Source organism: Tenrec ecaudatus, chromosome 16 (assembly GCF_050624435.1).
Source record: "Tenrec ecaudatus isolate mTenEca1 chromosome 16, mTenEca1.hap1, whole genome shotgun sequence".
Lineage (NCBI taxonomy): Eukaryota > Metazoa > Chordata > Mammalia > Afrosoricida > Tenrecidae > Tenrec > Tenrec ecaudatus.
In genome coordinates, this window is record NC_134545.1 from 53,370,360 (window position 1) to 53,394,024 (window position 23,665).

The 23,665-nt window shown below is 34.8% G+C and overlaps 1 protein-coding gene across 3 annotated transcripts in view; it reads left to right on the top strand.

Annotated features, from left to right (window-relative positions):
* HERC4 (HECT and RLD domain containing E3 ubiquitin protein ligase 4) overlaps nt 1-23,665 on the top strand; it is a 132,726-nt gene that overhangs the window by 16,485 nt on the left and 92,576 nt on the right. For all 3 annotated transcript variants that reach the window (XM_075534773.1, XM_075534774.1, XM_075534775.1), the window contains 2 exons: nt 15,553-15,712; nt 20,852-20,928. In XM_075534773.1, coding sequence (XP_075390888.1) covers nt 15,553-15,712; nt 20,852-20,928 — 237 coding nt within the window. The remainder of the gene's footprint in view (nt 1-15,552; nt 15,713-20,851; nt 20,929-23,665) is intronic.

Here is a 23,665-nt window from a genome sequence, read left to right on the forward strand (position 1 = left end):
TCCAGAAACTAATGGAAGAACACTAGAATTACTATTAATGTGTTAGCTTTTGAGATTGGTATCTCACATGGTTCAGCATTTTCAATTTTAAGCAGATCACTTGGCCTCAGCAAGCTTTTGTCTTGGTGGATGCCAAAAGCATTGTGCAAAGATGACCTATCTCAAAGAGCTGTGAAGAAAATTCCATGGAATGAATAGCATCCAAGGATGTTTTGGATTTCCTAAAGTAATCCAGAGAACAAAGTCCAATGAAAATTGGATTCTGCTGACCCAGTTTTAAATTCAAGGCCATGAGATCAACGCAGAAAGTTATGACAACTATTTTTTGAGATTCCAGGGGAAATTTTGATAGATTTTCTCTAAAGTCACAGGACTATCAACGTGGTGGGGAGTACTTAACTAGGAGGAAGTTTCAAGGCAGCTGAAATCTTCATTGGTGAGAAAAAAAGCCAGGAAAACTGCCCTGAAGGATTCACACCCCCACCCCCACCTCCCCCACCTCCCCGCTGTTTACCATACCTCTGCTCATTCTTTGTGATCAGCAGGTACTATTGCACCAAAGGGTTGTCTTTGCGATCATGTCACTGAGAACATCCCACCTATCCTAAAAGCTTGATCTTGCCCCTTAAGATTTTTTGGTTTCTAAAACCAAAAACATTGAAGGCAAAAGTAATTTGTGTCCCTTGAGAATGCTAAAACTTCTGTTTCCACATAGTATAAATCAAAGAGTGCAAATTTTTTCAGGTAAATGTTCATATTGCCATTGAGTCAATGGCAATTCATAGTGACTCTATAGGACAGGGTAGAACTGCCCCTGTGAGTTTCCAAAACTGTTACTCTTTACAGGAATAGAAAGAATATAAAATAGAAAGCCCCATCTTTCTCCTGCAGAGTGACTGATGGTTTCAAAACGCCTACCTTGCAGTTACCAGTCCAACTCCTAACCACTACGCCAACAGGGTATGAGGACGTGTTAGAAGGAAATAATGCATTCATAAGTATGTAGACCTAGATGGAAGGATATACCGAGAAACAATAAGTTCACATATTGACAATTTTGTTTAATAAAGGTTTCTATGATCCTGAAACAGTGCTTTTTGACTTACCCTTGTAAATCTAGTAGCAGGTTATTCTTGGTGCAAAAGCAGGAAAAGCAGGGTTGAGAACTAGAACGATGGACGGTGTGGGTGGCACAGACACTTTATTATAGACCTTTGTTAGAACCATGTAAATATGTGTTCATTTTTCTTCTTTTTTTTGTTTTTAGAATAAGCCCTGTATACAAACTCTAGCTTCCTTATTCATTAGGTATATATGTTATCCTGGAGCCTACTTAAACATTGGTGAAGCCTCTTTGTTTATGTTTTCCTTTCTGTAAAATTAGGATAATCATCACTTCCGGGGAGGCTATATCATGGCTTCAGTTAGATGCTCCTTAGTTCTCAAAATGACATCTTCTTTAATACTTTAAAGAGGTTGTTTGCAACAAATAAGGCCTTAAACGTAAATTAAATTACCTTAAACAAAGTAACATATTGTGTACCAAGCAATTCTTAGCATATGGTGAATGCTTTTTTTAAATGTTTGCCTTAAAGGGGAAAAAAAGGCTGTTATTAGAATGGGAATATAAATTAGGGCCTGCCTTACATTAAATTTGGGCACTAAGCCGTATTTATTCAATAAATAGGTGCCTTTCTTTGTCCCAGACATTGTGCTAGGTATGAAAGTATGTCCTTAATGTTGGTATTCAGTTACTTCCACTGCTTGTTGCACTGTGGTAGCTTTCATGTTGCTGTTATACAGGAAATTAAGCCACTGGTGTTTCAGAAGAGCTTCCCTAGTAAGAATTAGAATAAAGATGGATATTGTAGACACTAGCTTAAATAGACTTATAAATAATTTTTAATCAGAAAATCATGGTTTACTATGGCAGGCATGAGAAATTCAAGATACAGGGCTGCATTCATTGTCAGAAAACATTTTAAGATCTAGAAGTACAGTGCTGTCTGTGGTGGATAATATCTATACACTTGAAAGAAAGACCAGTTAATTGAATCATTTAGATTTATGTACCAAGCCAGTAATGAAGAAATCAATCAATTCTACCAACTTGTTCAGTCTGAAATTGATCCAATATACAGATGTCATTGGTAATTTACTCATGATTGCCTTTAGAACGTTGGAAACAGGAAGCAGCAAGCAGGAAACTCTGACCTTGGTGATCAAAGTGAAGCAGGAGGTAGCATGATAGAATTTTACATGATCAGTTAGTAACTTCATGGCAAATACCTTTATTCAACAACATAAATGGCATACATGTGAACCCTACTAGCTGGAATACACAGAAATTGGATATATAACATCTGTGGGAAGAAATGATGAAGAATCTCAATTATCATCAACCAAAGCCAGGCCAGGGACTGACTAGGAACCAAACCATCACACATGTTCATATTGAAGCTGAAAAAGTAGAATTAGCCCATGAGAGTCAGGGTACGAGCTTGAGTATATCCCACATGAGTATAAAGACCCATTTCAAGAACAGATTTGATGCGGTGAACACTTGTGACCTGAGAAGTGTCAGATGACAGTAAGGACATCATACCTGAAGAAAGAAAAAGGCTATTAAAAGGATAGAATAGGGATGAGGGAAAAAAAAAAGACCAAAGTGGATGTCAAGAGATGCTAAAATTTCTTGAACATGGAATGAATGGAGAATTGGTGAAGTAAAAGAACTGAACAGAAAATTCCAAAGGGGGGCAGCTCAAGAAGACAAAGTATTCTAATGAATTATGAAAAACCCTGGAATTAGAAAAGGGAAGGACATGTTTAACATTTTAAGTTGAAAGAAACGGAATAAAAAGTTCAAACTTCAAGTTAAAATATTTAAGGATTTCATTGGCAAAATAGTGAATGACCTTGGAAGCCTCAAAAGGTAGGAATATATAAGGATCACTGTGTCAGAATAATTGGTTGACGTATTAGTCGATATATTTCCAGAGGTAGCATATGATCAAGCAATGTATTGGTCATATTGATTGCACAAGACCTCTAGTATCAAAGATGTCACTTTGACTACACCTGAATGAAGCTGTGGTATTTTTGATCTCATGTGCATGTTAAAGCTGAACAGTACACTGCAGAAAAATTGTGCTTTTCAATGGTATTCAATGGTGAGGAATATTGAAAGTATTGTGAACTGCCAGAAGAACAAGCACATCTGTCTTGAAGGAAGTACAGACAAGGATCGCTCTGCCAAGTGAGGTTGGCAAGCCTTTGACTCACACACTGTGACATGCTATCAAGAGAGAATAGTCCTTGGAAAGGGACTTCATACATGATAGAGGGTCAGTGAAAAAAAAGGAAAACCCTCCTCAAGATGAATTGACACCAAGTCGGCAACAATGGCTTCACACATAACAATTGTGAAGATGGCCTAGGTCAGGGCAGTATTTTGTTCTGTTGAACATTGCAATGAGTTGGAACCTAAAACAAGAACAGTGGCTTTGTGTGGAGTGATAGTACATTCTGCTAAATTTATGTTGTTTTGAGGATTAACTGATGAGCAGCATTTCAGGTACTTAACAAGCTCTTAAGAGATGTTGGCTATTTTCCTATTTATGGAGCCCTGGTGGCACTGTGGGCTAAGTGTTGCACTACTAACCCAACGGCGGTGGTTCACACTCACTGGCTGCTCCACTGGAGTAAGATGAGGCTCGTCTTCTCCCATAAAGATTCACAGCCTCAGAAATTCTATGTGGTGTCACTATGGATTGAAATAGACTAGACAACAGTGGATTTGTTTGGTTTGGTTTTGGGTATACCTACATGTAGATAGGGAGTCTTGGTGGTGTAGTGGATACTTGTTGGGCTGTGATCCACAAGGTTGACAGTTCAAAAAATACCAGCAGCTCTGCAGGAGAAGGACTGGAATTTCTACTCTATAAATAGTCTCAGAAACCCACAGGGTCTTGCTATGAATCAGTATTGACTTGATGGCAGCGAGTTTGGTTTTTTTAGTTTATATAGATAGAATGCATAAAAGGTGTGTAAACTTGTGAAAAATCCATTACAAAGAATTTTTTAACCTACTTAGTTGTACTTTCATATTTTACTGTGGCCTGTTGACCAAGACATGTAAGTTATGTTAACTTTAGATTTTTATCAAGAAATTTATTATTTTCTTAATTCCGAGTTATATTCATACCAAATCCCTGTTGACAATTACTAGTATTAATTTTAGAGGTAAACATTTCCATTTAATTCTTGGGTATTTTAAGAGTCTACAAAAAGTATCAGTAATCAATTTAAGGATAGAAAAGTATATGCTTCAAGTGAAATAATCTTGGTATTTGTTATTAAACATTATAATAGATGTATTGATTGATATTTTTATTCATAGATGCTTCACTAATCCTTAGTGATTTATGTCTTCCCTTTAAGTCAGAATTGTAAAATGCATCATCTGCATGTTCAATTGACTAATTGAACAATTAATGAGCAATAAAATGAGAAGAAAAACTGTAAAAAAAAGAGGGTAACAATTTTATTTTCCCCCCTCTTTTTTCCCCATATATATCTTATTTGCGTATATATTAAGACTGGGTAGTAAAGACAAGAAAGGCTGGAGCTAAGCTATATATATGTATAAGGTAATCTATTTGTAATTTCATGATACAAGTTCTTGTGAGTTCTAAAATGTGATTTTAGACATGGGTTTTAAGTGCACTTTACATTGTTCTAGCCAAAACACTTGCCCATGAGGTTGATTGTAACTTATAGTAACAGAGTAGAATTGCCCCTGTGGGCTTTCTAGACTGTAAATCTTTATGAGAGGAGAAAGCCTTTTCTTTCTCCCACAGAACAGCTGTGCTTTCAAATTGCTGACCTTGTCTTAGCCCAACCATAACCCACTACACCATCAGTACTCCTTTGCTCTAGTTAGAGTTCTGTATTATTCTGTGAGGAGGGAAGAGGAAACCTGTCTTTTTAGTGACTGGGTCCCTATATAGGTAGGAGAAAGACAGGGTTGTCTACTCCTGTAAAGGTACTAAAGGGCATACATTTATAGAATTATAGTACCCACTGCCAATAAAATTTTATTGCTTGAGGATTGTTTTGAGAAGTGTACCCTTAGTCAATTTTGCTTAAATAAATCTTTTGCCTTACTCTTTTGATTTTTTTTTGTACGGAAATAATGTAATTGTAAAATAGAAACTTATAAATGACAAAATCAGGCTTTGCTGTAATTGATTGCATTTTTCATAAGTTATTTCTACATGTGGGGTTACCTTTAAAACACAGATGGCAATACTTAGCTAACTTTATAGGAATGTCTTTAAAAAACTTTTTCTTTTTTTAGACTTGTTCCAGTTTTTCAGAAAACTTTGTGCAAAAAGTGCAGAGATTTCCTGGTTAATCCTTTTCCTTTATGCATTGTTTTTCCTGCTAACATATTGCATTATTGTTGTACATTTATTATAATTGATGAACTAATATTGGTACATTATTAATTTATGTCCAAAATTAAAAATAAGATCCACTGTGTTGTACATTCTAACAAATGCTTGATGTCATCTGTCTATTACATAATCATTCAAAAATAGTTCCTCTTTCCTAAAAATGCTTCCTTTAAAAATATTTATATATCAAGATCTGTGGATAAATGAAGATGCAGAGTAATCTAGCAATGTGTTTGTTTTCACTCAGTTGCCTGTTTTAGAATTTTGAATATTGTTAGATGCCATCAAGTAAGTTCTGACTCATAATGTCCCTATGCACAGGGAATGCGCCATTCTCAAAATTGTTCCTATACTTGAGCCCATTGTTGGAGCCACTGTATTAACCCATCTGGTTAGTGCCTTCCTCTTTTTTGCTGCTCCTGTATTTTTTTTAATTGATTTCCTTCTTTTTTTTTTTTTTGAGTAGTATGCATTTTATTTATTTATTTTTAACAATTTATTAGGGGCTCATACAACTCTTATCACAGTTCATACATATACATACATCAGTTGTATAAAGCACATCTGTACATTCTTTGCCCTAATCATTTTTTTTCTCCTCTTTTCTTTTTTTACATTTTATTAGGGACTCATACAACTCTTATCACAATCCATACATATACATACATCAATTGTATAAAGCACATCCATACATTCCCTGCCCCAATCATTCTCAAAGCATTTGCTCTCCACTTAAGCCCCTTGTATCAGGTCCTCTTTTTTTTTCCCCTCCCTCCCCTCTCCCCCCTCCCTCATGTGCCCTTGGTAATTTTTTTTTCCTTTTCTTTTTATCTATCTATCTATTTATTTATTTATTTTTATTTTAACAATTTATTGGGGCTCATACAATTCTTTTCACAGTTCATACATATACATACATCAATTGTATAAAGCACATCCATACATTCCCTGCCCCAATCATTCTCAAGGCATTTGCTCTCCACTTAAGCCCCTTGCATCAGGTCCTCTTTCCCCCCCCCCCTCCCCATTCCCCCCTCCCTCATATGCGCTTGGTAATTTATACATCGTTATTTTGTCATATCTTGCCCTATCCGGAGTCTCCCTTCCCCCCTTCTCTGCTGTCCCTCTCCCAAGGAAGAGGTCACATGTGGATCCTTGTAATCAGTTCCCCCTTTCCAACCCACTCACCCTCCACTCTCCCAGCATCGCCCCTCACACTTTTGGTCCTGAAGGTATGATCCACCCTGGATTCCCTGTGCCTCCAGCCCTCATATGTACTAGTGTACAGCCTCTGCCCTATCCAGCCCTGCAAGGTAGAATTCGGATCATGGTAGTTGGGGGAGGAAGCATCCAGGATCTGGGGGAAAGCTGTGTTCTTCATCGGTACTACCTCACACCCTAATTAACCCATCTCCTCTCCTAAACCCCTCTATGAGGGGATCTCCATTGGTCGACACTTGGGCCTTAGGTCTCCACTCTGCTCTTCCCCCTTCATTTAATATGGTATATATATATATACACACACATACATATACACACATACACACATACATACACACGCATGTATAAACATACAGACACATATATCTTTTTTTTTTTTTTTTTTGCATGATGCCTTATACCTGGTCCCTTTGGCACCTCGTGATCGCACTGGCTGGTGTGCTTCTTCCATGTGGGCTTTTTTGCTTCTGAGCTAGATGGCCGCTTGTTCACCTTCAAGTCTTTACGACCCCAGACACTATCTCTTTTGATGCTGCTCCTGTATTTTACCAAGCATGATGTCCTCAAGGGACTGGTCTTCCATGAGATGAAGCCATCACCATTTTGTTTGTAAGGAGCACTTTGACTCTTCTTCCAAGACAAATTTGTCCTTTTGGCAATCCATACTTCTTAACAGTTTTCTTCTCCAGCACCACAATTCAAATGCATCAGTTCTTCTTTGGTCTTCCTTATTCAATGTCCAACTTTCACAGCTTTTAAAGGATGCCAACTGTGAATATATTAGTAATGCATTAATTTTTTATCCAGATAATATATTATTTACTGTTTTCTTTGTTTACATGACTTTTAAAGATGCTGTTTTTGACGGGTATCTTAAGGTTTAAACCCTAGTTAGCAAAAGACTTCTGATTGATTGCTTTTATATTTTGTAGGGGAATTATCTAATAATAGGTGACATTGAGTTGATTTTGGCTCATAATAAACGTATGTGGCAGAACAGAATTGCTTCATAGGTTTTTCTTTGCTGTGATCTTCATGGAAACAGATCATCAGGTCTTCCAAGACTTGCTGGGTGGATTCAAATCACTACCTCTTGGTTAGCAGTTGAGTGCTTATGCTACTAGGGCTTGTTGGTGCTTTTTAATGTAAACCTCATACACAATTATTAAATCAACTTGTGTTACATCCCCAAGTGAGTTTGTATTTCCTAGCTATATCTGACATGTTGGTAAGCATCTACCGTATATACTTGAATATAAGCTGACCTGAGTATAAGCCGAGGTACCTAATTATTACCTTGGAAACCAGCAAAACTGATTGACTCGAGTATAAGCGTAGGGTGGGAAATGCAGGATGTAAATTAACACAGAGACCAGAGGGGAGAGACGGAGTGCAGCTACAGGCACATCCTTCCCGGTTCAGCTGCCGGCGTAAGTGAATCACTGTGGATGCTTCTGGGAATTGGAGCCTGATTGGTTAGATGTGAGTAGACAAACATTTAAAGTCCTGTAGTGCCAGTGGGGCTTTGAATGAACAGCAGAGGAACAGGCAGTCACCCTCGAGATGTTACACCTCGCTGGTACCACTGACCCATGTATAAGCCGAATCCCAGTTTTACTTGGCTTTTACACGAGTATATACAGTAATTTGTTTTGAAATTTCTTCATTGGATTTGAAGGAGTTACCTGTCCAGATTCAGCCAGCTGAATTTTTCTAGATGAATTTTCACAAATTCAGGAATTGATGAGTAAACAGGATCTCAAAAGATATGTTTCTTATCCAACTGTAAGGAGTCAACCGGAAGAACTTACTCATGTAACAAAAACCTGGACCTGTCTTGCTTTTCTAAAAGGATGTGTTAAAATTATTTTTTTTTAATTTTAAGGTGTTTCATCTATCAAAGTTTGCTTGTTTAAAATTTATAAGTGAACAAGTTTATAGTGTGCATACCAAGTGATTAGAAGGAAACTTGATATAAAAATGAAAACTTTTCAGGTTTGCCATTTTAATTGGTTCTTACAAATCTAAAAATGAAAATGCTTTGCAATTATGAAGCTAGAGAAGATGACTACTTTCTCAATGTGATGTATTACCAGTTTTCAAAATAATGCATTTCAAAGATTTAAGTATAAGAAGAAGAATCAGAAGTAATGATGCACTATAATCTTTTAGAGAGGTATTTGAAATCAGATATTAATATTTACAAGATGCCTATGCTTCATCTCTTAGCTTTTTTACTTGTGTGTCTAAAAAAGAAATGTTCTTCCAAAGGCACTTTTTTCCCGCTTGCTTTTATTGTCTGTATGTTCCTGTTTTTTTTTCCTTAAGATCAGTGATAACTTTTTCCAATTTTTTATTTGAACATTTTAAAATGCAAGAAAAATGGAACAAATGGCATAATTATCAATAGTTTAAATTTTTCCTTAGATTACATTTTGATGTAAGGGATTTTAATATGGTATGTGTTTTTTATATAGGTACTTTTAAATTTCTGGTTTATGATTGACTAATGATCATATGCTATTATAACTTTTCCAACAAGTTAATAAACACAATACATTTTTGCTTCCAACATCTTATAAACTAGAAACACCAAACTTAACTGCTGGTGACTCAATTCTGACTTACGGTAGCCCTGTGGGGAGGGGTAGAACTACCCCTGTGGGCTTCTGAGGACTGCCCCTGTTTATGGGAATAGAAAGCTTCATTTTCTCCTGCTGAGCAGCTGGTGGTTTTGAAGTCCTGACCTGACGGTTAGCAACCCAGCTGTGTAACCTCTGTGCCTGTGAATCCAGGAAATCATTGTTTTGTAATGGGTTTGTATGGCAGAATTTCCCTTTGTTTTCTGCCCCCTTAGTTGGATTTTCATACTTTTCCCTAAGGAACTCTGGGTCCCTGATTTTGTAGTGGGTTGTATGTTGGGCTGTTAACTGCACAGTTGATTCAAAATTCACCATTTTCTCCACAGGAGAAAGATTAGGCTTTTTACTCTCATAAAGATTTGCAGCCACAATAACTGATAGGGACAGGTTTTCTCTTCCTGTAGGGTCACTATGAGTCAGAATCAAATTAATGGCAGTGAATTTGGTGTTTCAGATGACCTGTTGTTATTGTAGGTTAGGTGTTGGGTTTAAGTCACAGGTTAAGAGGTTTCAATCCACCAGTCTTTCAATGGGAAATAATAGATGGGGTGTGAGACAGATGGGTCTTTTTGCTCTTGTAAAGATTTCCAGCCTAAGAAACTTAATATGGAGTCTCTGTGAGTCAGAAGTAATTCTGTGGCATTGAGTTTGAATTTTTGGTTTTCCAAAGGTAGGGTGAATTAACTTTTCCCTTAATCTTTCCTGTGTCATTGGCATTATGGCAAGTGTAGCATGGTGCTTAAAAGTTAGTACAGTTAAAAAAATTTAAAAAGTTGATGCACTTAATCAAGCTGGCACAGTGTTTGGTTATGTAAGCTGTTAAATTTGGTATGAATTCTTTGCTTTTTTTCCACATACAGACCTCAGTGAGCCTTGTTTTCTAGCGAATTTTTGTTTTCTTTTATTCCACTTATTCTTCCTTTATTCTTGCTTATAATTGGGTCAATTTTAACAGTATCTTGTGTTGAATATTCAACCAGATTGTGACATGGGTTTGAAATATCACTGTGCCACTGACTAGCATATTTGGAGAAAATGGTTAAGGCTATTTAATTTGATAGATCATTTGAAAAAAAATCTTAAGTAATTAAAAAAATTGTACTGGAGAGATCAATATTGTATCTTTATTATCTGAAAAGTCTGCTATTAGTTACCATTGCCAAGTTGTATAGTTTTTTTTCTAAAGTAGGTAACCATTTTCAAATAGGTTTCTCAATAATGTGGCTGCGTTAAATTTCTGAAAGAATTGACATTGTTTATCCTGATTTTTCAGTTTGTAGAAAAAAGATTGAAGAGGTCTAGTCAGTTTTTAAGTGAAAGCATTGGCTTTTAATACATTTGTTTTAATAATTTTCTCCAAGCTTTTATATTATATTTTGTTTATTTTTTTCTTTAGATCATACATTCACAAGCAAAGCAATATATATATATTCACATTGAAAATTTTTTGTGTTTTCATTTGATTCTTAATTTTTTTCCTTACAATTCGGTTTTTTAAATAATATGAAGGAGTTGTACAACATTACCACAGTCAGTTTCAGGTCATTTTCTTCATTCTGTATCCATTATTATTAGTTCTCCATTTCCCTCCAACCTCAACACTAAGGAGCTATTACTCTAGTTCTTTTTAGATTTATCTGTCCTGGATTTTATATCAAGAAAATCATATTAAAACAGCAACAAAATCAGACACACAGAAAAACCTCAACCACAAAGTGGTCAAAAAAGAAAACAAAGGGCAAAATGTTGAATTTTTAACCTAACTATATCTACAGTCTGCTTTTCAATGCACTTTTGTGGACAAAAGTGTTCACGTCCTGGGCAGTAATAGCCCGACAGAGTTCATTGGAAGCATAATACACTTGGGGACTCTGCAAATGGTTTGGGGCTTTTGCTGTCATTTCTACCCTTTCGCAAACTGTAGGTGCTCAGAATTTAAGTGCTAATACAATTCTCTCCTCTAGTTTTGGTTTTTATTATTTACAATCCTTGGTTCACAGTGGGCTGTGAATTTAGCCGATTATCTCTTCTAGATGACTGCTTATTTTAAGACAGGTGCTCAACCTTCTTAATGCCACGACCCTTTAATACAGTTGCTCATGTTATAGTGACCCCAACCATAAAATTATTTTCATTGCTACTTCATAACTGTAACTTTGTTACTGTTATGAACCGGGCTACCCCTGTTCATTCGACATCTAAAGGGGTTGCAACCCACAGGTTGAGAACCACTGCTTTAAGACAACAGAAGGTATTTTTTCTTAGATCGTGCTATTTCTTCATCAAACTTGGCTGTAATACCCATATCTTCAGTGATCACTTAGTTGAGAACAAGATTGAGCAGGGCCACAGTTTACAGTTAGGTGGCAAGCTGAGGATCCATTCATAGATCTGAGATTTATATACATCCCTGGTCTACTGTAGAGACAGCATTATCAGCTTCTTGAGAAAGAAAATAGGTAACCTGCAGAGGACATGTGATATTTCTAATAAACTGTCATTAATCTAGCCAGTGATTCACAATTTAAAATTCTGAGAAAAGGACAATGTATATCCATCACTCACTCACTCACTCACTCACTCACTCACTCACTCACTCACTCACTCACTCACTCACTCACTGCTGATTCAGCCATCCCCTCTGGATTTCTGAGACTAACTCTTTATAGTAAAAGAAATCCCAGTCTTTCTCCAAGGGAGCTGCTGGTGGTTTTGAACTGCTGATCATGTGGATCACAGCTCAATTTGTAAACACTGCCACCACCTGGGGAAAGGTTATTGGACTAAAATACATGGGACATTCATTCACTTGAACAGATTAAAATCCTGAAATCACTGAATGCTTTTAACAATGAAAGTTAGACACAAAGTAACAATGTTGACAACACTCTTAGGTAAAACTATGCCTCCATTTTTTCCCCTTAAGCCTTCATTCTGTATAGCTAATTAATTTTATGTATATACTTTTCTTTAATATATAACTTTTTATATATACTTTCAAATATTATTTCCCTTTCTCTTCCTTCCACAAAGGATAGCAAAACTCATATGTTCTTTTATATCTTGATTCTGCCAATTTCCCTCCTTCCTCCCCATTATATATATACCCTGAAGATCTTCCATTTTATACAGTTTCTTCCCTCACTCATTTTGTTTTACTTTGTATGGTATTCTGTTGTGTAGAGGGAATCCTCTGTTGATGGATACTTAGTGTTTCCAGTTTTTTGCTGTTCATTAGCTATACTTTTATACTTAGGTATATCTGTAGGATAAATTTCAGAAAGTGCTATTGGCCAGATCTAAGGGTAAGTGCATATCATATGTGTTTTGTTAGATAATGTCGTATTCTTCTTAGAGCTAGTACTGTTTTACTCCCACTATCAGTGCACAACCTGAGAGGAACCCTGGTAGTGCAGTGGTTTAAAGCAGCAATGATACCATTGTGTGCTTTACAGATGTTGCATATCACTGGTTTGCTAACCAAAAGGTTTGAATCTACCAGCTGTGGGATTGATTCCTATTAATAATAAAGTATAGGTCAGTTTCTGAGGTTTTAAATCTTTATGGAAGCAGACTGCCTTATCTTTCTTTTGAGTAGTGACTGGTGGGTAAGAACTTCCAACACTTTGGTTTGCACCTGAGCACTTAAACATTCTTTACTACCAGTGTGACTTCAGTAGAAATTATACTTACCAAGTTTTGGTAAGCCTTACCAAATTTTGGGTATCAGGTGAGAAATAGCATTACTTTGGAGTTTTTTTGTCTCGTGTGTGTTTGTCTTTTAAATTAAACTTCTTAATGCACTAGCCCACATAGAAGAGTACATCAATTGAAAACATATAGCTTGGTGATTTATCTAATTGAACATAATATTGGCTTGTCTGTGTAACCTGACTTTACATTTCTCTCATTAATCAAGTTGATAAACTGTTAATACAAGTAAGGAGCCCTGGTGGTGTATGAGGTTATGAGTTGGACTGCTAACCAGAAGGTTGGTGGGTCCAACCTACCAACTACTTTGTAAGCCTGTAAGACCAGGCTTTCTGTTCTTGTCAAGATTGACATCTCGGAAACCCTCAGGAGCGGTTTTCAACCTGATGGCAGTGAGTTGAGTGTGTGTGTTTCTTTATAGGTCTTTTTTTCCCCCCGTGTTAAGTTTTTACAAATTCGAAAGGTTATTTTTTGTTTGAGATGAGTAACTTTTTTTCTACTATTATTTTCATAAGTCTTTGATTTTCTTTTTAGTGGTATTTGTTTTGGTTTATTTTTACCAAAAGAAATTATTGGAATTTTCCCAGTTAGGTACTTCACATTTGTTTTTTCTAGTGTCACTGTTTCTCAGAATTCTTTCTACTATTATTCAAGGCTTAAATAGATAAGTCATATTTTCATCGCTATCTTTTGTTTATTTTTCTTAGCCTTTCCCATCTTTACCTTATTATCCTGTTTTTCAGTAGACTTTAACCCTTTGATGGCAAGAACCATGTTTCATTTATCATTGTATCTATAGTGCTTGGAAAACAAGAAGTACACTGTAGATGTGTTTGATATGAATGTGTGTGTCTTTTTCGGATTTTGGTTTCTGATTTTACAGCCAATGTTATTCACACTATTTGTCAGTCTGGCATTTTCTACTTTTTACTGTTATTTCCTTTGAGGATTTCCTGGAGACACTTATTTCTTGGACCTCTGTCAAAGCTAACAAATTTTTTATATTGTCCTTTTAATATCATTAAAATTTAGGGAAATGTTCTGATATAAAGAAATGGTATCATACTTCTGATTTTCTTGAGTTGGAGGGAAAGCCAATTATATTCTGGCTTCATTTTTGTTTATATGTATTTCTATAATACAAGGAGGCTTCAAGAGTTTGTAGAATGATGGAATCAAAAGACAGTGTAATTTTTTGAGCTTTTTGAAGTTCCCATGCAAAAAATTTAAACATACACAAAAGGTGTGAGATTACAATAATGAACTTAAGTGTATTGGTCCCCACTTTAAAAAATTATCAACACTGTATTGTAACATGGCTCACTACCATCAAATTGATTGTGACTCATAGCAACCCTGTATGACAGAGTAGTACTACATCTTTTCGGGATTAGAAAGCCGCCTCTTTATTCTGCAGAACTGCTAGTGCATTCAAACTACTGACCTTGTGGTTGGTAGCCCAATGCGTAACCATCACTAGGGCTGATTAAAGTACTTAAAATGTATCATTACGTGTTTTGAGTTATACCTTTAGGTTTTAGTATCTTAAGAGTTATACAAATTGGTGTACAAGATCTAGAGCTAACTTCCCACCCGAAATTCAGGATAATTAGATAACAATTCATTTTCTTCATACCTAGGGATCAATTTCTTTAATGTGGTGTGCTTTATTTTTGAACCGCTGCATTGTATATTGACCCAAAATAATGTTTCTAAAGAGTTCCTAATTGAGCCAGTTCTAATCACTCTTCAACATGTGGCTTTCAGGTTTATTGAAGATAGTAGTTGGAGTTTTCTGATGAAGCTTAAAAGAAAACGTTAATTTTAAACAGCATTTACTAAAACGACTTGCAGTGGTCTCTGTAAGGAAAATTTCATTGCTTATCTTAACAAAAACTAAAAAACAATCTCACTTCTCCCAATTATATGTCAGTGAATACTGACAATCTTATGAAGAGCCAATATATTTTAGTTTCTGGTTTAAAATGTAAACATTTTTAGCCACGTAGAGAATTTTTGTATCTTTTGTTATGAACCCTATCACTAATAGTCATAATTTACTTTTCATTACTCAGTGTATATTTTATAAGATCTTACAGATGTTATCTACAGAAATTTCCAAGTTCAAGTTCATAATTTCAAAATCATCCATTATTTTGTGGTTGGTTGCCTTCAAGTTGATAGTGATTTTATGTTGGCAATTATGATTTTATTGTACTTTTAAAATTAAAAGCACAACTTTAAAAGATACCTTTTTTCAGGTGAATTCTTTACTGGTAATAACTTTGAGTAGAGAAGACTTTCTGAGAGATTTTTTATGAATCTCAATTTCTTGCTTACAGGTTCAAGTCACTATGTGCTACAGTGTGTATCTGCACATATTTGCCACAAAGAGAATTATTTAGTGTGTATTTAAACAACCTAATCTTTTGCATAAAATGAGAATTTCATGTATTTTATTCTCATTGGAAGTTTAAAATTAGAAGGTAATTTTTTCTTCTTGATTTTTTTTTTAGAGCAGGTTGTTGCCCTGGATGCCCAAAATATTGTAGCAGTTTCATGTGGAGAAGCTCATACATTAGCATTAAATGATAAAGGCCAGGTATATGCTTGGGGTCTTGATTCTGATGGACAACTTGGCCTACTAGGATCAGAGGACTGTACCAGAGTACCCAGGTAACAAAGGTGACCAAAAGGTCTTCAACAAATTTGTATAATAAATTTGTTAATATGAAGTTTAGATTGTAAGTCATTTTGCTTAATGTGAGCATTTAAGAGTTGACATTTAATTATTTTCTTCCATTTTAAGTCTTCAGTAGTTCACTGGGTAGGTTATTTAATTTGGTAGTATCTTTTTTTATATGCTCCATATTTTTCTCCACAAGCAGTTAAATTTATATTTATGCTTATAAAGATAAGACATGGGGAATACTCACTTTATGGTAGAATTTCTCACGCTGAAATGTTTGTTACTTTGACTAATTTAAAATATCAGAACTACTTAATACCTTAGCTATTGGAATATTTATTAAATATTGATTGCCTGATTTTTATAACTTACAGACATCTCTATGAATGTAAAAAGTCCATCCTACTTGGTATAAAAAGAGTTTAATTAGTTTCTGATTTTTAATACTTCAATGATCACAATTTAATGTGTTAACTATTAGCTTATATAAAACTAGAAAACAACATGTGTAAGTAGATTTTAGAGAAGTTACCTAATATCTTAAATCATAGAAGTTCTTACCTCTTCCCTAAACTCTTTGGTTATTTCCTTCAGGTAATAGTTATTGGAACAAATGAGAACTCTCTATAGAACCAAAGTATACTTAAACTAAATTTACATTTAGTTCAGGTGCAGGTGACATTTTTTACATACACTTAGTGTATTTTTAAGTTAAGATTGATATGTTTAGAGAGGCGGGAGGGGAAAAAAGATTGATATGTTTGTTTCCGTTGAAAATGCAGGTTATAGCTAATAGGACAAGGGGTATGTCAGGGTGTGTCCTTGCGCTATGCTTTTCCATCTGTGTAGGGAGCCCTGGCCATGTAATGGGTTAAGGCTTGGGCTGTTACTACCAGCCACTCTGGGAGAAAGTTGAGACTGTCTGTTCTCGTAAGATACACAGTCTTGTATCTTATGAGGTACAAGGACATCATGTATGGTAGAGGTGCAATGAAAAATAGGAAGGCCCTCAATGAGATAGATAGACATAGCTGAAGCACAGTGACTGCAGTAATAAGCTCAAGCATAGGAACAATTGTAAGGATGGCTCAGGCCCAGGCAGTGTTTGTTCTGTTGTGTATAGGGTCGGAACCAACTCAACAACAATAGGCTTTTCCTATGGATTTAGAGATATCATTTGGCTTTGAAGGTACTGTTAATAAAGCATATATAGAAAACAGGAGGAAACATATCTGTAAGATTTCTAGAATTTAGTGCTTATAGACTTTTTATTAGTTATCAGAAGAGTAGAAATTCATATTAGGCTATACTTTCTTAACCACTTTTATATGAATATGGAAATTTTCAAATGATTTTAAATTTTAAGAATGTAAAACTTCCTTTTTACTAGATTTTAAATACTTTTTGCATAGTTTAGTTTTGAAACCATTACCACTTGGGAAAGAAATTATTCAGTCCTTTTTTATATAGGATATATTCAAAGGGGCTTCAAAATGTTCCTGGCAAAATGGAATTGGAAGATAGTGGGAATTTCCCCTGAGTTTTTTTGTTTTGTTTTTGAAGCTCCCTAGGATTAGCGTTTATAAAAAGATGTTAAGACCTAATTTTGCTGGCTTTTAAAAAATGTAAATGGTAGTGCATAATTTTCCACATAAACTTTGAAGAAACAATAGCTAGCAAGCTAGCAATAAAATTGTAATGTGTTCTTTATAATTTTATTTCTCTGGTATAGGTATAATTTAAAAGTTTATAAGAAGATGATACAGCTATTCCTAAACTATAGAAACTAAACATGTTTGAGTTAAAATTTATTTCCTGGTTTAAGCCAATTTTAGCAAGAGTATATATAGCACTTGCCTCTTTTTAGCACCTGACTTTAAAAAGAAAAGGTAGGTTTTTTTTTAATTGTAGAGACTAGAGCAGTTGTGAACCTAAAATTTCAAAATTGAAAGATGTTATTTATGCATTTTCTTAAATGACTAAGCAAAATGGTGCCTTAACTAGAAATAGAAAATTATTTTTTTATTAGAAAATATTTAATGCTTCTTTAAGGTTCTCGTTAATTAATGCAGCCTTTTCATTAGGCTTTGTTAACATTAGTTGGGATTTTATCTTCAAAAACGAAAGTGCCAATGCCTACCATCTCCCTTTATTACCATTATACATTAAGTTAGAAATGTAGGAGAATGTAACAGTACACATTTTCAAAGCCTAAAAGGTTTTTCCAGATTCACCGGGAGGTATTTACATTCCATTTCCAAATTCATTAACTTAAAATTTTGAACAGTTTTTTTAAGACTCCAGTGAAGAAATTATTTAGTTCGTTACAATGAACCAACTATTTTATTGGTTCTATTTAAAATTCTTTGATATACTGTAAATATTGGGGTAGTTTTGTTGTTTGAAACCAATGTGTATGTCACAAAAGAATTCATGTTAGGTTCGGTTTAATTTTTTTCTTTTTATAGCCACTCAGACCAATGTTTCAGTCTGATAGGTAAGGAATCTAAAGGATTTTTAAGGCTGTGACCCTTCTCTGGGGAGTCATTTTAATGATAAATAGTCTAAAATATTTGTTGTAAAGATCTGAATTTTGATTTTCATTACATAAAGTTGATTAGTGAGGAATCTATATGCTTTATAGTTTTAGACAAAATCTGACTTTTTTTCAGTGAGTGTATTTTGATCTTTTTAAAAATTTGAAACCCTAAAGCATTTAAATTATATTTTTACCTTAAAAAATGTAATGCTCTTGATAAGTTTTACAAAATTCTATTTCATTAAATATATTCTACTTCATTATCTCTTTAGGAAAAATAGAGCATAGTAAACCTATCTATTAAATTGAATTTTAGAGTTGAGTTTTTTTTAATTTTACATCCCTTAAAGCTAAAACAAAGCATTACAATCTGTCTCACTCCCAGTCTCAACGTATTAATAAATATATATGACGATGAAAGAGAATATTTTGTTGAGCATTCTGATGGCACAGAATAATCTCTTTCTGTAACAGTGGAACCATTCTGTAATATGTAATGACTGTTTTATAGTATGTTTTAAAAATTGTTATTTATGTTGTAGTCCAAACCTTATGATAGGGTTTTGCAAAGGAGAATCATTGAGAGTAAATTGCAGTGCAGACAGATATTTTGTGTAAATTTATTACTAGTTTAACTAAAGCCTCCAAGGCTTTACAAATTCACGTATCCTTTAACGCAGGGGTCCTCAAACTTTTAAACAGGGGCCAGTTCACTTTCCCTCAGACCCATTGAAGGGCCGGACTATAGTTAAAAAAACCATGAACAAATTCCTATGCACACTACATATATCCTATTTTGAAGTAAAAAAACAAACGGGGCAAAAACACCCAGTGGGCCAGATAAATGCCCGGGGGCCGTAGCTTGAGGACCCATGCTTTAATGCATTTAAAGAGCCCATTTGGTATACATTGTACTGTTAACCATATGATCAGCAGTTTTACCCTAAAAGCTGCTCTAAGGCAGAAAGACAAAGCCACATGCTTCTGTAGATTTATAACCTCTCACAAATGCAAAGGGGGCAGTTCTGTGTTCTGTAGGATCACTGTGAGTCAGAATTGATTGGGTGGGTTTAACTGTATACACCATTTGCCAGGCATGATTCGATGCACAAGGGATTCTATAGTAATAAGACACGTAGTGTCTGCCTTCACAGAGTTTATTGTTTAGCAGAGAAACATTTAATGAACAATTAAAATCATTAATCATGATAACTGCTATGAAGGAAAAAAATGGGTGCTATGAGTGTAGCATTTAAACATGTTTTCCTTGGTCTAGCAATTTAGATTTAATACATAGAATAGTTTTTTTTCTTTTTAAATAATATTTTAAAAAATTTCCACTATTCAGTATTTTGGTGCACTTTAAAAGTTTCGTAGATAAATGAAATTAAAAGATAATGGATTTTTTCATGGACTTTTTGAAGCCACTTTGTATGTACATTAGTCCTCATAAGCAGTAATAGTAAATGTTCAATAACTTCAGCACAGCTGTATAAGTCCATGTATTTTTTTATTCCTAGGGTGTTTGTATCACCAGGGTTTGATTTTGCTAATTGCAGAAAAGTGGCATATTACGTTTGAAAATTGAAGTTGCAGATTCAGTTGGATCTCTTTAATTGTAGCAGTACCACTCAAATTTTGTAGTTAACATAAATCCACTCTATAAAAATATTTTTAATACAACAATATAGAATTAGAGTAACTCTCCTTTCTCCTGCTCAAAATTTGATTTGCTGAAGCTGTTTCCCGAAAATCATGGGTATCGACACTCTGGTCAGAACTTGTTCCGGACTCTCATATGGCAGAATCAGGTCAGGTCACAGTATCAGGTAAAGGGAAATAAGAAACATATCCCCTTCCCCATTTTTAAAAAAAAATTATAAAACAGAATGACTAAGATGTAAAACAGAATGACTAAGAGAAGGGGGAAATGCTTACAAAGAATACAGGATGTTTGCAACACAGTAATCTTGGTAACATTTTACAAATTAGCCTTTAGATGGCATTACAATTAAGCAAAGTTTCAGGAAAAGAAAAACAAGGAAATACAAAAATACGGAGCAAATACAAGATGGCAGAAATAAGACTGGAGACATCAGTGATTAAAATAAATGTGAATTGATTAATTGTCCTTAGTAAAAGTAAACTGACTCTTACTGGTTTAGATATAAAGTGGAAAGATAGCCAAAGAAGAGAATATGTTTCATTATTTATAAATTGTGAACATCATAGGAATCTCCATTGCTTCTTAAAGAGACTTGATAGAGAAATATGTCATGAAACATCAGTTTTACACAGATAATATACATTTGTTGTATAAATATATTGTAAAGCTTCAGATTTTAAGCTAAAATTTTAAAAACCTGATAATATAAACATCAGGATTATAAGAGCATATTTCATGTCTAGGTCACATTTGTGATTTGTTTACAAGATATACTTTAGGTAAATTGAGTTTAAATGAGAAAAATAGCATGGCCTGTTAGATCAGTTGAAAACTCTACTTTCACGTAGTTTTATTGATTAGGCATTTCAGATCTGAGTTAAATGGACCTGACTGATCTTGATCTCTTTTCTTGTTTTCTAGAAATATTAAAAGCTTATCAGATATCCAGATAGTGCAGGTCGCTTGTGGATACTATCATTCACTTGCACTATCTAAAGGTGAGTATTGTTTTTTATGCTCCACCCACCTTTGTGTGTTTTGAGTTTTGTTATGTGATACTTTAAAGGAGCAGAAAATCCTCCAACTTTTTCTATTTAAACATATTCACTTCCATGTGAATTTTAGGATTAATTTATTGATTATCACCCACAGAAAAGCATAAAAAGTTTTTTTGGGGTTACATTAACTATGGACTAATTGGAAGTTTTTTATAATATTGAGTCCTTTAATTCTTGAACTGCTGCTATTCACTCATTTAAGTGCCCTTTTCATTTTTCTCAATAGGGATTTGTTTTATGTGGAAAGGTCTTACGCATTTTTTAAATTAGAGGTTTACCTAGTTATTGGATGTATTTCATTGTGAAGTAACTTTTCAGTTTAATTTTTAAGTTTTTCATTGTTAGTATTTAATTTTATAGGTAAACATTTTATAAGCGAGGACAGGGAAGAATTTTGAGCAGCCTATTAGCTTTGTCTGCTTTCCTCGTTTATTCTTTTGACTTATGTGTCAGGTAAAAGATAGATTGTGGATTAATAAAAAAAACCTACATTAAAAAAATAATTTTATCGACCGAGTTCCATTGATGTTGGTATTACACTTTAATGTAAATTTTTAGAAAGTTTTCTATGAATAAAACACTAGGCTAGAGTTGTGGAAAAACACAGATAAGTGAAAACACAGATAAGAGAAAAAGTGTTAGGGAAATACATTAGTGGAAGAAACAAATATGCTGATAGTTTTAGTGTGAGGCAGGAAAAAAATACTATTTGGAAATAATTTTAAAAGTCTAATTGGTTGTAATTGAAATTACAAGGGCATTGGTATTTGATGGAACACTTGAAAGATGAGTAGCTGTTATTAAGAATTGGAGAAGTAGCTAAGGCGGACGGTACACTTAGTGTATTTGGGTATTGGCATATAGTTTTCTTATGTGGGTATTGGGAAGGAGGCATACTAAGAATTGAGGCTGAATTAAAAAATTTGTTAGAGGTCCCTTACATCTACGTCATAGTAGGGAATTAAGACTGCTGTATACACTGGGAAACCTGACGTCTGAATGTATCCATTGCTGCTTTACCAGTTCCAATAATTTGGACCAATATAAATTCAAACCCAAAGATTTTACTGATGGTGGCAGTTTTGTATTTTGACTAATATGTGTTAATAGATGCTTTTTTTTAACTCCCGTGTAGTTTTGTGCTTTAATAGTATCTTACTTAACAAAAACAGTTTTTTGAGCACTGTTAGTCCAGGTAGACTAGAGAAACAAATTCATAGACACTTATATGTGTATAATAAAGAGTTTTATATACAAGAGCAATTGAATATTAAGAAAACATCCCATCCCAGTCCAGATCAAGTCCATAAGTCTGATATTAGCCCATATGTCCGATACCAATCTATTAATTCCTCTTCAGACTCATGAAACACATGCAATGACGCCGAATACAGGAAGATCACAGCCCAGTGGGTGGAAAGTCTTGAGGATCCAGTGGTGGTAGAAGCATCTCAGCGCTGGCGTGGGTCTCCACGTGGCTCCTTCAGCTCATGGGCTCTAGCCTAGCTCCATGTGCCTTGTCCGCAGGAATGTCTCGCAGGGAGTGAGTCTGAGTCCCACCTCCAGAGACCTATTTATCTCCTTAGCACCTCTAAATGAGGTCATCAAGCTGTAACCTGATTTACAGGCTAAACTCCTCCCCTTCACTCTTAAGTCTCAAATTGACAAGATTCTGTAACTACCACAAGCACTTAGAATGATTGGTAGACCAGTGTTGGCATAGTGGTTAAAGCACCTGGCTGCTAACTAACTGAAAGGTGATATTTCAAACCAACAAGCCACTCTGTGGAGGTGGAGGTGTGGCAGTTTGCCTCTGTAAAGAATATAGCTTTGAAAGGCCTATAGGGCAGTTCTACTCTGTTCTATAGGGTTGCCGTGAATCAGAATCGACTTCACGGTATCAGGTTTGGATTTTTGTTTAGTATGAATTAGGTACCGTGTTATGTTAATGGACTAGGTATACAATGTAGGTATACACTACTAGCTTTCATAGTATAATCCTATATACATTGTGTGTAATTGTATACAATGATAGGGACTTTAGAGAAAAAGGTTAGAGCATTTAGAACATATATTGCAGGGGCATTGGGCTTAATCTGGGAAATCAAGGAAGGCTTTCTACAGAATGAAAGTAGAAGTGAACTAGACAAAGATAACCAGATTTAGGCAAAGGAAAAAAGTATGTGGAAAATGGGCGTTGGAGAATATCGAGGAAAGCTAGCATGGCCAGAGCGTAACAGGTGAGGGAGGAATATGAAATGTGCTTGGAAATAAAAGTAGTTTATATAGAGCCCTGTAGTCCTTACCAAGGCATGTTTGTCCTCCAAGGTGGAAGACACCATTATTTTTTTTTTGCAGGGAAGCAACTTCAAATCTGCATTTCTATAAATTCTCTCTGCATACATAAAAATCTTATTTGTAATATGCATAAACATTTCTGGAAGAACATATTAGTCACTGATGAGAGATGTTGTTGCTTGGGCAAAGACCAGGAATCCGATTTTTATAGGGAATTTACTTCTAAATATAACCCATTTTAAGAAATATGTCAATTAATAGTTTGATGAAAATGCGTGTAAAGTTGAAAAGTAAGGCTGCAGTAGGGAAACATGATAGCAGGAAGAACCAGGTGAAACAGCTAATCTGTTCAGATCAGATTTTTCTTTATAAAGCAAAC